The 15,472-nt window shown below is 40.6% G+C and overlaps 1 protein-coding gene across 4 annotated transcripts in view; it reads left to right on the top strand.

Annotated features, from left to right (window-relative positions):
- Positions 1 to 11,592, top strand: part of SETBP1 (SET binding protein 1) — a 378,123-nt gene extending 366,531 nt beyond the window's left edge. For all 4 annotated transcript variants that reach the window (XM_007974168.3, XM_007974169.3, XM_007974170.3 and 1 more), the window contains exon 6: positions 6,114 to 11,592. In XM_007974168.3, coding sequence (XP_007972359.2) covers positions 6,114 to 6,733 — 620 coding nt within the window. In that variant the 3' untranslated portion in view covers positions 6,734 to 11,592. The remainder of the gene's footprint in view (positions 1 to 6,113) is intronic.
- Positions 11,593 to 15,472: the final 3,880 nt, after the last annotated feature.

Here is a 15,472-nt window from a genome sequence, read left to right as displayed (position 1 = left end):
TGTGCTTCAAACAAGCTACTCATGTTTTCAAAGAAACCCCAAAGTATGTTAAGATGATATTAAGAACAGAATGAAAACACCATCATATTTTGACAAATCCCCCACATCTGCTAACTCTTAATTCTAAATTGCTGCTTTAAACTTAGCAGTCCTCTAGCACTTGTGTTGATAACAAGCAGCAACTCGGATGCCCCCTACCTTGCAGAGGCCTCACCAGCAGAGGCAACTTGCCATCTTTTTCAAAAGAGCTTTTAAGGCCAGTACTATAGAAGGTTAATTTAAATTCTAAGGATGGAAGAAGAAAGTCTGCATGCCAAGGCAGGTTACCTCAGTCTCCCCATTAAAAATAAAAAGCAGCATTAGGAAAATAAGAGACCATTGCCAAGGCAAGCACAAGTACAAAGTAAAATAAATAAATAAAATGCAGAATTTACATTGGAGAACATGAGACAATTGAATGCCATTGAGCTTGTATTTGCTGACCACATAGTATGCACTAGATCAGGTACTGCTGTATCGATGGGCCTGTGCTGGGAACTCTGAAAGTAGAGAAAAAAAGTGTGGCCTTTGCCTTCAGAGAATCTTCTAACATGTATCAGCACACAAAGGAATTTACACTGCAACTCTCCGCCTTGATTAAAGCACAGGATATTCCAGCTCTATCTGCCCTGAAATGCACCCCAACTCCAGGCAGTTCAGCCTTCCTCAACATCTTTCCACCTCCCCTTAGGAACATTCAAACAGCAAGAAAAACTCTAAGGAGTCTAGAGGCAAATTTGCCTCCCTCCATAATCCACCCAAAGCTTTCTTGTAAAATAGCGTGGGTCTTGTACATGGGCAAAGTACAGTCTACAAACATGAGTATCTATTTCTTGGAAATCTTCTATATAACTAAGCCTTGTTAGCCTTTGTCTCAAGGGGCCTACTATACGTACAAATTCTGCATCCAAAAAGCAGTGCTAAGTCCATTCTCTAGTTACCATAACCGACTTGACAAAATCAACAGAATGTTGATGAGCCAATCTTCTGATAATGGGAGTGAAAAGATAGAATGTCTAGATCTGGACCAAAACCAGCTCAACCATTTGCATGGCAATTTCAAATATAGATAGTGTCTGAAAGAAAATTTGTATTGCTGAGTTATGAAGAAATGAATTTGCATTTTGCCTGGGCCACTCAATAATTATTCTTTAAAACTAACAAAGAGCAGGCAAGATATAGGACAATTATAAGAAGGAGAGCAAATATGGAATCAATCTTGCAGCAAGAGCCCAGAAATGACTGTCCAGTAATGAAACGATTTGAAGAGAGAAAAATCTGTAAACATTTAGAGGGACAGTGAAATCATAAGCAATAAGGAGAAAGATCTGTGAATATCAAACCCTGCCAAGTCCGAAGTTCTCCCCACACACTAATATTTTAGAATTATTCGATAAATAAATGTTTTAGAAAGCCGCCCCACATTTGGGGATGCAACTGATAATGAGTATAGAAAAGAATTACGGCAAACTAAATATAGAAGGGAACTTCCAAGAGCATCTGGTTCCACCATCCAGTGTAACAGATGAAGAAACAGAGATGGAGGAGTTAAGGGACTTATCTCAGTACACCTTGTTTTCCAGCTTCTTCTACACAGAGTCACTTCTACTATACCATACTCTGCTATTGTTCACACAGAGGGATAACAAATCTGAACTGAAAGTTTGGATAACAAACATAAAGGAAAAATAAATGAAATTCAGATGTTCAGTAGATATGAAAAACCCCAAAGATTATAATGTGCAAAAGACAGAGGGATACTGTCATAATACCTGATGCCATCAATGGAGATTGGCTCATGACATGTATTTATTTATGCAGGTGGTGAAAGCATAAAACACAGAGAACTCATTCATGTTTCTATGCCATTAAAACAGGATGGCAGCTACAAGCTAAGCCTTCTAGGGAGATGGTGGATGCATGACCTTCACTGAGGACATCTCTTATTCTTCAAAAAGTATTTAGGTGAAATAAAGCCCCAAGAGAGTGAAAATTAGAGCACTGTCCAGCCCTAAGATTTTAAGATGCTTTATTGCCACTTATTTGTAACTTTTTAACATTGTGTTATGGAAAATGTCAGACATACATCAAAGTAAGCAGAATAGCATTAACAAACCTCATGTACCCATCAATATCAACTTCAGCTTCAACAATATCAACTTACAGTCAATCTTGTTTCATCAATACTTCCACTTACCTCCTCCCTTCCTTAGTATTTTAAAGTCAATCCCAGATGATGGTATGTGATTTCATCTATCAATATTTTCATAGGCATTTCTAAAAGATAGGTACTCAAAAAGCATAATCACAATGCAAATATCACACCTATGAAAATTCACAGTAATTATGTAATATCATGAAATGCCCATTGTTCACATTTCCATTTATTTCATGATCTCTCTTAACAGTTTGTTCCAACTGTCATCCAAATAAAGTCACTTTATCTCTTTAGTCTCTTTTGATGCACAGTTTCATCTTCCCCCTGCCCGGCAATTTATTTGTTGAAGACACAAGGTTGTTTGCCTAGAGCCTCCCACAGTCCGCAATTTACTGAATGAATCCCTGTGTGTCTTCTGTCCTCTGTATTTCAAGGTAGGTAGTTCTAGAGCTGTGCTGCCCCATAGGGTAGCCACTAGCCACACTGTAGCTATTTAAACGAAAATTAGGTGATATTAAAAATTCAGTGTCTCAGTCACACCAGCCACATTTCAAGTGCTCAGTAGCCACAAGTGGCTAGTGGCTACCTATGGAGCAGCACACACATAGAGAACATTTTCACCGTCTCAGAAAACTCTGTTGGACAACCCTACTCTAGAGGCTTAATAAAACTCTGTGAGGTTGCCTTGGGGGGAAGTAGATGTTGAGTAGTAGGTGAGTCATCCACCAAGTATTTGACTCACAGTTGATCTCCTACACAGCAGTCACTTTAAACCTCCACAACTGGACTCTGAAGATAAAATAAAAGTTCAAGAAGTATGTGTGTTTTTAAAGTTATGTAAGTAGTATACTTAAACATGTTTTTGTGATTTCCTTTTCTACTCAACTCTTTAAATAAGATTTAACCATGTTGATATATTTATGTGTAGTTTATTCATTTTAATCGATGTATAATATTGCATTGTTTTATGTATCACAGTTGATTAATTAGATTGTTTTCAGTTTTCTGTATCATACACTGAGCTTCAAGGAACATCCTTATATAACTTTTGCCTCCTGTTATATATAAGTAAAGGAGACAAGCTTGACATGAAATTGCTGGGACATTGAATGTGTACATCTTCAACTCTAACAGTTATTGCCCAATCACTCTCCAAAATGATTATAACAGTTTATACTCCCGCCAACAGTATGTGAGTGTTCCCAGTTCTTACATCATTACCAACACTAGGTAGATTCAGATTTTTAATTTTTACCAACATCAGCTCATCTATATGCAACAAAAGGATTAAAACAACCATAAAAAAGAAAGGGAAAGGAATGGAGAAAGGAGCCATGACTTAGCTCAATCTGTAATGTTTTCTTTCTTACTAAAAAAAATAATATGACAAGAAGTTAACATTTGCTAAATGTGAATGGTGGGCACAAAAGAGTTGTTTTGACATTTTTTAGGATTGTTTGGTAGATTTACACTATCAGAATTAATTTTTATTTTATAATCTTTTTTAATGCAAAGACTTAATAAGTTATTCAGCACATGTTTTTGAATATGGAATTAGCTGCTATCTGCTAGGTTTCTGTTTATTTCTTTATTTTGGTTTGGAGATTTTGTTTTGGGGGTTTGTTTATTTACTTATTTATTTTGGCATTTCACTTTAAAAAGACAACACATAGAGCGACAATCCATTGGTTGAATTTTCCCCAAATGACCTGCAGCTCATGGAGTATTTCCATCAAGCTTAACTCAGTCAAATACAGTATTGCCAATTAATTGATTTACTTTATACTTCTATGCTATATTACATGTCAGCAAGGTGATTTCCTTTATACTTTCATGCTATATTATATAACATATCACATAGCATTTGCTTCCTCTATGGCTGATATAAACTAAAGAGAGGGCAAACTGTAAATGAAACCTTTGCTTGGAATAGTGTCAAGTTTTGTGGAGTATTACTACTGACTAGTTGCCACTGACTCATGGACTATGTGGACAAAGTAAATTATCTGTCACTGACATGGAGGTGGGCTAAGTTTTAGTATAACTATATTTGCAATGGTCACTTTAAAAATTCAAACTAGAACTCTTCTAGGGAATATGACTACAAGGCCTGATTAGATTGATTTGTCAGTCCAGAAACAATTCTTAAATCTCTTTTACATACCAGGCACCCTGCTAGGCCCTTTGAGGGCCATAAAGACAGACAAGCATTGGTTCTTGCCTCTGATAACTTACAACCAGGCAACCTTTTTCTTTTACAAAACTAACTACAAAAATTTTATTTTTATAGTCGGAAGCTCACTCTGGCTTTGTTCTATTTTGATCTTTATAACTTATTTTAAAGATCATTCAGTAGTTATTCATTGCTCGGTCAGTCTTACTGACCTTTGGCCAAAAGCAGTAACATTTTGACCTGGCCTGTGGGACTCAGCTCTCCCCACTCCATGAAGCTGGGGGTGTAAATAACTTCAAATAAAACCCTCCTGGCAATCTGTGCTGGGCACAGCATGAGAGAGAAATGGGACAAAGCAGAGGAAAGAATCAAGTGGGAGTACCCAAGAATAAGTGAGAATGGTATCCATGTTTTAAGCATCTTTTTTCCTCCTCTCTCTTAAGATATTTATTCTGCTTCTCTATTAGTAGGTACAAAAAAAATTATGGGAGGAAACAACAAACCAAAATGATAAAATGCACCACACTCCCCTCTATGTGTAGGTCTTCCACGTGGGCTCCTTTCGGGCTGAACATGCAGCGTAAATCATAGCAGCAAAGAACTCGGTGAAGACACACTTATTATGTTTATAAACAGCCAGGGGGAGTGGCCACCTTGAAGGTGGAGCCATGGAGTCTGTGTGAGTGTATGTGCCCGTTTGTGTGTGTGTGTGTGTGTGTGTGTGTGCAGACAGGTATCACACATGCGCCTGCTCATGAACCACACAAGGAGAAAGAACGATCTGCAGGAGGAATGGCTGGCTATGTTTTGAAGCCATTCACACTTTATGCTGTCTGAACTTCAAAACTAAGCAGTTCTGAAGGCCATTTAGTGGCAGCAGTGCAGGACTTCCTGAGACAAGAAGTTCGGCTCATAAAATAGAGGTGCAGCTGCAGCTGGCCAACAGGACATGAAAAGAGCTCTTTGCAAACGCCAGCCTGGTAGGGGTAGTGTAAATGATTCAGAAACACCTGGCTGATACTTCCCTTGAGGTTCCCAGAGGATGAACTGGTTATGAAGGACCTGGTTAACTGAATGCCATCAGGCAACCTGAGTAGTCCAGAACGCTGGGGGAAAAGCACAGAGAGATGATGCCATGATAACTAGAGTGCTCCAGGAAATAGGCCTCCCTGTGTCAGTGGAAAAGGATTAGGAATAAAATGGTTCACTTACATTTTCTTATTCTTAATCAAGCCAAGGCATCTCTTCTATGAGATCGATAGTACATCTGCATGATCCCAGTTGCTTGATATGGAGGCCCATGTGCCTTTTCATTCATCCAACACCTACAAAAAGAGAAAGTCTAATCCTGTGCTAAATTGAATCAGATCAAATGTCAAAAGGGTGAATAAAAAATTACCTGTATAATAAGATAAACAATGGGAAGATTTATATTGTGATTCTGCCATTGAGTCCCACGGCTCTAGGCCAGTTTACCTCAACAGTGTGAGCCTCAGTTTCCACATCTTTAAAAAGGGAACAACAATATTTCACATAATTGTTGGGAGGACTGAAATAATGTAAATAGAAGTACTTTGCATGCACAATGAATATTTGAGAAATGTTTATTTTTATTTTAATACCCATAGCATTAATTCTCCATAATCTTTATAGCCAAGTAGAATGCTAGCTGTCAGCGAAGAGGCTGGGTTGAAGGCAACTTTGCATCCTGTGCTCAATTTCTTCTCTCTTCCCCTCCTGCAGTCGGCTCCTCCCTGAAGAAGAGGTTCAAGCGGCGGGAGATCGAAGCCATCCAGTGCGAAGTGCGGAAGATGTGCAACTACACCAAGATCCTATCCACCAAGAAGAACTTGGACCACGTGAACAAGATCCTGAAGGCCAAGCGGCTGCAGAGACAATCAAAAACAGGCAACAACTTCGTGAAGAAGAGGCGCGGGCGTCCCAGGAAGCAACCCACCCAGTTCGATGAGGACTCCAGAGACCAAATGCCGGTGCTGGAAAAATGCATCGACCTGCCCAGCAAAAGGGGCCAGAAGCCCAGCCTGAGCCCACTGGTGCTGGAGCCCGCCGCCAGCCAAGACACCATCATGGCCACCATCGAAGCCGTCATCCACATGGCCCGGGAGGCGCCGCCCCTGCCCCCGCCACCGCCGCCGCCCCTACCGCCACCGCCGCCACCGCCCCTACCCCCACCACCCCCTCTACCCAAGACCCCCCGAGGCGGAAAGAGGAAACACAAACCGCAGGCCCCCGCTCAGCCCCCGCAGCAGCCGCCCCCGCAGCAGCCCCTTCCCCAGGAAGAGGAGGTGAAAGCCAAAAGGCAGAGGAAGTCCCGAGGGAGTGAGAGCGAGGTCCTTCCCTAGGGCGGGTCTGGGCGTCTGCACCTGGGGCCTAGGGAACTGACACGTGGGAAGCGCAGTGGGCGGGGGCGGAATCCCCGGCTGCAGGGACACCCACGCCCTTCTCTCCAGAAGCCGGGCAGGCAGAATCCGGCCAGACGACGGGCTGAGCCATCAGGAGCTCTAGGGAAAGCAAAGCAGGGAGACACCTTCAGAAGAAGCTTGTCAGCTTCACCGCAGCTCCCATCACGCGGCGCTTCAGTACGGCTGGATCGTCCACAGGCGAGCGGAAGGCCCCCAGGAGGAGCAGGCTGGTGGCGCTCTCCTGACCTCCCGCTGTCAAGGTGCGCCCTCGACTCCGATTTCATTTGCTGGCCAGGAAAATCGAAAGGGAAACACCCTCAATTAGGAAACATTCCAAGGGGAGAAAAGCTGCAAATTGCTCAACTGGCATTGCTGTAACCTGTTCCATTTAATTGGTTTTTATTTCTTTTGATTTTCAAGCTCTGCTAAGCTTTGGGGTACCAACGTCATCTTCAGGTGACCTAAATCTTTCCCTTAACCGTACAGTTTCTCAGATGGAATTGTGTGATCAGAAGGTGGAGTTCTAGTGATAGGCGACCTTAGACCCGCATTCATGTTCTGTGTGCCTCTTCTGTCGCACATACACTGATTTTTAGCGTTGTCTATTCCTACTTTTCCTTTGCCCGTTGTACTTCCATATATCTTTTCATTAACGTACTTGCTGCTTTTTTTTTTTTTTTAAATCTTGGTACACATTTAAATAATACAATTCTTAACCTGCGCTGTAAAGTTCAACCTTGGCATGCTGTTCCAAGAACCTGGCTTTGAATCCCAATCATTGTGAAACATACTCAGTATTGATAAAACCTTTTTAATAAGTGACGCAGAGCAGCCAAGGATATGTTGACCCAGATGTCAACCAGGCTATTTTTATACTTAAAACATGTCAGCAGAGCATAGGCAGAATAAAATGGTTTTAATACCCCACAGCAAATAGAATAACTGACAAGCTACCAAAAACTGAAACCCCAGACCCACCAGAAAGACAAGTGTCTAGCAATGCCTTGGTACCTGATCTTTTTCATACGAATAATTGTCATAGGTTGTTCAAAAAAAAAAAAGGAAACAAAAAGACAATAGAAGAAGTCCATTATCCCTGGATAATTATTTCTTAAAAGCAAATGGGAGTAAGTGTTCTTATCTGGAAAAATAAATAAATAAAATGCTCAAAGGGTATCACCACTTCAATTATATCAAGCCACCTTGGACAAAGTATCCAAATTGTGGTTGCCTTAATAAACTAAAACATTATTGTACATAATGTAATTATAAATCTATCAGTCTGCATGGATGCAAACTGTGTGTGACAAATCGTCTTTTAAATGGTCAATTTCAGCTGTACATTTCTCATCCAAGTTGTACTCTAACCATTGGTTTACCGTGGACAGATATTCCATCTCTATTATCCATTTCCACAGCCCGAATAAAATATGTTAAGCAGGCTCAGAATGAATACGAAGAATTCCATTTCCGTAGATGTTTTCTAAAAGTCAGATTGTGGAAATTTCAAATAACTATTTTCAATTTCCTCCCTCACTCCCCCTTACCTTCCCCAAGACATCAAACACCTGGCATGGTAGATTATAGAAAGAGACACTGAGAGAGAGAATTAAATTTTCTAATGGGAATTAGAATATCTGGTTTACTTCCAAATTAAGTTTCTTTACGGGAAGTTGGGACCAGCTGGAAATTGTATTATCATTTCAGAACACAGTATTATTTCCTTAGAGAGAGAGAGAGGGATTTTTGTTGGCAACGTAAGAGAATAAGTGATGGGGTATCTATGTGAGTAAATTTTTAAATTCCAAGTTAATGTGCTTGCAAACATTACTGCTCCGTTATGGCACCAAGAGTTAGTTGAAATTACCCACATAGTCATACTGTTGTGCTCTGTCACCATGGACTTCACATCATTCGCTGCCCACTAGGTCAGTCGCATTTAATACTAGCAATATGTAAGTTTAAAGGACGGCATTCCCCTCTACTTTAAAGCTTATGTTCTAGATACTCAGTTTGTGACCTTGGTTGACCTTTGGCATTTCACACAAGTTAAACAGCAATATCAAAGCAGCCATTTTTAATTCGTCATTCCCAAGCCCTGAGTGGTTCCAAAGTCACCTGAGAGGAAGGTTTAAATTAGCCCCTCTCACCCCACCATTGCTAAGAAACAGCAGCCATTTTCATTCCAATTCAGCCATAAAGAGGTTTCTCTTCCTGGGTTTTGAAATCATTTCCTTCTTTCTTTCGTTTGCCCTTCCTCCTTCCTGTGTTGTACTGTCTCTCCAGCCACCTCTATAAGCAGACTCAATCTTCTCACAGAGGAAGATGAGCTGGCACTCTGCAAACTTCTTTAATAAGGACCCAAAGTTTAATTGACATTAACCTCTAGTAGGTGAGAAATTCCAAAAAAGCTTTGGGGTACATTAGAATTTCCAAAGCCCTGAAAGATATTTCAGGAGATTTAACAGCAGAGTTGCAACTTACACGTGAATTCTGGTCTATAGTGGTCATGTGAGTTAAATTCGAATCCCCTACTTGTATGACCCTAGGAATAGACTGGAATACTGCAGAGGACCACAGCTGAGGCATGCTAAACAGCCGCTTGGAGGCGGAAGCAAGTTTGGTCACCTACACAGCTTCCTCTCTCCACCACCCAGTTCCTCTCTCAGTATCACATTATGTTATTCTTCCGCTTTTCATTTACCTAACTCATCAGTACAACCATTTCCTTATTCTCTAACTACCCCCAATTCCTTTAGCCTCTCCCTACCTGTCCAAACTCAGCTCAGCCGTGGGCCAATGCAGCTTACAGACAGTTGGTTGCAGAGCTGGGAAGAAAACCCAACTCTCCTGACCCTGATCGTGGAGGTCTCTGGGCCCGCCAACACTGCCTTCTGGGTGGGGCTGCTTTATTATTATTATTTTTTTTTTTTGAGAAGAGGTCATTTGGGATACATGGTACTCCATATACAGCTTCACAAAATATTTCATTATAAAAGAAACCCCTTGATTTTTATTTCTTTTTTTTTTTTTTTTTTTTGGTTTTGGTTTTAGTTTTTGTTTTCTGGATGACCTGACTTCAGTAAGCAGATGCGGACCCACTTGTAAGGAGTCTGGTTGGTGATGAGAAAAGGATGAAATCTAGATACAAAAGCCTCCTTGAAGGTGATGATGGATCTTTAATCCACTTGGCTAAGTGTCTGGAAGAGCTACTTGCTCTTCCACCCCTCATCTCAAATGAGAGGAACAGAAGTTTAACTTCTTCAAATAGCCCAGCTCTGGCGAAAACCCAAGGAAGAAAGGTCAAAGGAAAGGAAAGCATGTCAGGGGCTGGTTTGTGACTTGGCAGGACCAGGAATCAGCAGCCACTAACAACCCAGAGAAGGTGACTAAGGGCTGGCAGAAGATTAGCATGTTAATTTGGCTGCTGTCCGGAGTAGGTGGCCATGTTCAATGGCAGTCAGAATTTGTGTTCTGCACATTGCTGGGTCTATAAATATGATAATCAAGTGGTGACAGAATTATAGTATAAGGTGATGTACTACATGCAGATCATAAAGGATTTGGTTTTAAGACTTAAGTAGAAAATCCCTCTTGTAGCTTATTACCCAACAATATTCAGATAATGAGCTTTTGGAGAATATTTTTTTCCTATCACTAGAAAGATTTACCTGGGAACTGTCTAAAGTCTATACACATATTTCCAAAGCCTTTAAATACCAACTGCAGCATGGAGAGAGAGGGGTGGCGGAAGCTGAAATGCCTCAAAAGCCATTTAAGTGTTACGTTGCAGGATTTTCAGTCCTTCTCGTTATGTAAAAGTAGATAAATATAGACGTTATTCTCAACTCTACCCTATAGTATCACAGTGGTCCAAATGCCAGAGCTTACAGATAATGTCATCACAGTGCCTAGAAACTCGAACTGTAATATACCGTAGCATTTTCTTGGTGTTTCTTAAAGTTTCTTTCCACAATACAAGGTCCTCTCTGCCTCTTGTTTCTTGGAGAGTTCACCCCACTGATGAGTCTTCCTTCCCTGTTGGACTCAGTCATTTGGGGAACAGTCTTAGAAGCACATATCAACCAAGGAAGAAACTTCCTGGATATCTATTGCCCACTTGCCCAGGTCTAATAAACACTAAAGGGGGGAAATTGAAAGGAGCTGCCAACTGGTCAACGTGGAAGGGCAGTTCCACCCTAGATTGGTGTCTTTCTTTTTCTTCCTTTTTTTAAAAAAAAAAAAAATCTATTTCTTAAATAATAATAAATGCACATGATGTGTTAAATATGTACATATATATTTCAAAAGAAAAAAATGGGGCACAAGATTGTCTTACAAGTCGTGCTGGCTAATTTTTAGTTTGTATTCATAAGTGGTTTTTAAAAGCCTTTTTTAAAGTGTAATTTGCATGTTCTACTTTGATTGTATGTAAACATATTTTAGAACAAAAAATGTATTTGTATTTTATTGAATATAGAGGCAAGAAAATTGTACATTGTTTGAAATGTTCTTTTTGTAACAGTTTTTATTCATAAAGCATTTTTGTACATTTAAAATGAACATGGACTTGCTGTTATTTGAGGCGTAGATACATCTAGCATGCTTACTGTCATGCTCCTCCATGGTCTTAGATGTTGGGTTTTAAACATTTTTTTCTAAAAGAAAGCTCAGTCTTTTTCGCTACCAGATCAGGTTAGCACAGTATAGAGCACTTAACTATTAAAAAAAAAAAAAAAAGTTAATCCTATTCATATGTTATTCATTGTGTGAAATTAAAGACATTCAATTCAGTCTAACATGAGTTGTGAATTCTTTTGTTTTATTTTCCATCTGGTTCACATCACTAAGGAGTTTAATAGCATTTGGGGGTCTTTGCTCACACCAACTGGATACAGAATCATTGAGAAAATTTTAACAAACGTATCTCTTTTGTATGATACTGGGAAGTACATTCTGGGTAAGAGTTGAGTCTGATTTACTGGGTTACTGTTCATACAGTATTGCACTAACTGGCCACTAAGCCAGGGCTGATTCATAGAACCGGTCAGGCCTCTGCTGAAAGTGATCAAAGGAGACTGTAGGATGTTGAAGACCCACCCTGTCCTAAATTTTTAGAAGAGCATTACAGATAGGGATTAAGCTTTCTTACTAAATATCCCATGATGTCAAACATCTGAAGGAAGGATCCCTGGCTGCACTTAAGGTTTTACTGGAGTGACAGGAGGGACTACTTAATAAATGACAGACAGTTACTGATTACCTACCCAGTGCCTATACTGAACATCCTTGCCCTAAAGGGACTTACTAGGCCTGCATTTGAAAAACGAAGCTAGCAGTTTAAAGCAGAATATGGCCAGCTGTGAAAGAGTGATGGGGTCTCAAAAGAAAGGCAGAGTCTTCACTGCTTCCCTGCCTGTTTTTTCTACCCGTTCTGTTCCAGTTTTTAGTTTGTATTTACAAGTAGGTTTTAAAAGCCTGTCTCAAGGACTTTGCACATTATACTTTAATTGTATGTGAACATACAGGCATTTATATATTTTTTGCCTTCTTTCTTTGTCTTACCTTTGGACGTGCGTCTTCCAAAAGCCAACAAGATAGTTGTTGATTATAACAACTATCTTGTTATGATTGTTGTTATGATTATAACATTTCCTGCTCACTCCCCATTCCTAGCCATCAACTGACCCAGCATAACATCCACTGTGACTTTCGGTATTTGCGGCACCTGTGGTAGAATTATAGCAGTCAATGGAAGTCTTCAGCAGTAGAGTATTAGGGAGCCATTGCAGGAGGAGTGAAGCACTACTACCTCAGCTTGTCTCCTGAGACTCAGAGAATTTGGTCAGCAACCTCTAGTAGAATAGGACTTGCCTTCTTTTTCCTTTCCTCCTCTCACTGTCTTGCACTGAACTGGGACAATTTAAAGCATTCTATAATCCTCATTCTAACTTGGACTCATTAGTTCCATTGATATTTCTGAAATCAGAAATGACTTCCAAGAGTGGCCCTAATCCCTTCCTACCAGCTTCTCATGCAGGGACAAAGCTGTTGCCTAGGAATGGATTGGCTCAACTCTAAAGTTTTTAATCAGTCCATAGTGGAGAAATGTGCTGACAAAGATTCTCAGGAAAGTTGGATGTGTCCACACATGTGGCTGGCCCAAATCTCAGTCTACAAATTGATGGGTGGGAGGAATATACACTTTTTAATTTTTCTCCAGCTCTATTTTTAGTAATTTTTAAGGCCCCATGCCACCAGCATATAGCAGAATCTTATTTGCAGAGCCAGGGAATCATTTTTCTAATCTGAAGGGGAAGGAAGAAGGGATCCTGGAAAGCCTGGCTCCAACTTTCTTCCAAATTGTTTCTCTGTGCCCAATTCCTTTCAATTTCCCAAGTTTCTAGACATTTGAAGCCAGAAATAAAGTCTTTTTCATGTTTTCCCTGCATTCTGCTGTCAGAAACATGCCCTGAGGGGATAAGCACAAACCAGCCTCGCTGCCTGTACTGGGGAGAGGCAACTACCAGAATAGTGAGGATGTTGGAAATTAGTTGCTACATGGAAAAATTTAACCTGTCACATATGCAATAAGGAGTGAGGACGATGGGATGTGCAGGGCTGAAGGATTTGCCCATGGTCATAAAAAGGCCCTTTACAGGTCAGATGAAATAACGAATGGCAATGAAAGGGAGTGGGTAAGGGGAAAACAGTGGTGTGTTCATTTCCATTCCTTATTACTAACACTTTCACTTTTATGGACATGCCAATGCCCAGTTTTAAATCGTTATAAAGCTGTGGTAGGCCGGGCGCGGTGGCTCAAGCCTGTAATCCCAGCACTTTGGGAGGCCGAGACGGGTGGATCACGAGGTCAGGAGATCGAGACCATCCTGGCTAACACGGTGAAACCCCGTCTCTACTAAAAAATACAAAAAACTAGCCGGGCGAGGTGGCGGGCGCCTGTAGTCCCAGCTACTCGGGAGGCTGAGGCAGGAGAATGGCGTAAACCCGGGAGGCGGAGTTTGCAGTGAGCTGAGATCCGCCCACTGCACTCCAGCCTGGGCGACAGAGCGAGACTCCGTCTCAAAAAAAAAAAAAGCTGTGGTAATACACTTTTCTAAAGTGTCATAAGGGCTTTCATTTTGGATTAATTAAAGAAAAAACTAGTTCCAAAGTGTTACATTCACATATGGAAAGATTAGGAAGTAACAAATGATAAGTGTTAAACCTCAAAAGAGTTGGAAACTATACATCCTCTCATTATAAAGCTTGATATTTTAAAGCTTAATTCTCTACTTTTTAGGGCACCGAGTACTGGAATAAGAGTCAAGTGACATGGAATATCGGTTCTTCTTGGTCACTAAAGAACTTTGTATCCAAGAGCAAAAGTTATTTGTTATATGTCATTATAGTCATACAGAGTTCTTGTATCCAAGAACTCTGTATCCAAGAGCAAAAGTTATTTGAGTCTCATCTGCCTACTTTATAAGATGGGAAGTTAAACTCTCAACGGTATCTCCAACGTGTCTCCAACGGTGTCTCCAATGTTCTTCAAGTCAAAAAATCTCTGATCCTGTCATCTTTGTACCTTCCCAACAGAACCTATCTTTGATTTCCAACTTTATTCTCACCATTGTGTAAAGCCAGCAACACTCTGGGATTGTTATCTTAGCAGTCTATCCTATCCTAATACAATGTGGTAGCATGGAAGAAGTTAATGAAAAAAATAGAATGAAGGCACACAGTTAAATCTTTCCTTCCTTCTTCCCTCCCTTCATTCCATCCTCCCTTCTTTCCTTCCCTGCTTGCACATTGCCAGGTACCAAAGGTGGAAGAATGAGCAAGAAAGACAAGGCCTCCTTTGAATTGTATTCAAGCAAACATTCCTAGATCATGAATATCCTCTATACATTCTCTGCCTATCCAAATTCTACCTATTTTTAAGGTTTAATTCCAACTTCACCTTCTCCAGGAAATCTTATGAGCACAGTCCAGAAACACCTCTTTATCTCTTGCACCACTCATTTGGTAACTGCCCTTAATAATTCTACATATGACATAATATAATCATCAACCAGGGCTATCATATAAGGTTGCACCAGCTGCTGCCTGCACAAGGGGACTTGGCTGAAAAATTCAGGGCTGAAATCCAGCCTGTACTTCTCTTTCCAAGATCTGCTCTCTGGGTGTGGTGTCTACCCTGAGTGGGCATATTTTTCTCATTTTCACAAAATTTCTTTTGTGAGAATAGAACCCTTAAAAAATTCAAGATTTACCGTGTGTCTTCGTAAAACAGAATAAACTCCTAGCAGAATGGTATCTGCCTCCTCTTCCCACTCAAACCATCCATGCTGCCCTTGCCTCAAGACCTCCATAGCCACTCACAAATCCAGGAGATCCAACCACCACCATTATAGTCAGCAATACTCCATACTCTAGAAGACTCCAGAATCCATTTCCAACCTTCACAATTGCCTCAGCTGTCTGCCAGGAGAAGTGGGAAGAAAATAATGACACCAGAAAACAGCCTTGCACAAATGAATCAGCTAGGTTCAATGGCACATCTTAGTAAAGTACAGTTTACTAAGATGCTGGCATCTAACATCTCACAAAGTCTTCAATTTTTCAAAGACTTTTAAAATTTTTATTTTTACATAATTACAGAGTCACAGGAGGTTG

This window comes from Chlorocebus sabaeus, chromosome 18, assembly GCF_047675955.1.
Source record: "Chlorocebus sabaeus isolate Y175 chromosome 18, mChlSab1.0.hap1, whole genome shotgun sequence".
In the NCBI taxonomy this organism is placed as follows: Eukaryota; Metazoa; Chordata; class Mammalia; order Primates; family Cercopithecidae; genus Chlorocebus; species Chlorocebus sabaeus.
This window is presented reverse-complemented; position numbering and strand designations above follow the sequence as displayed.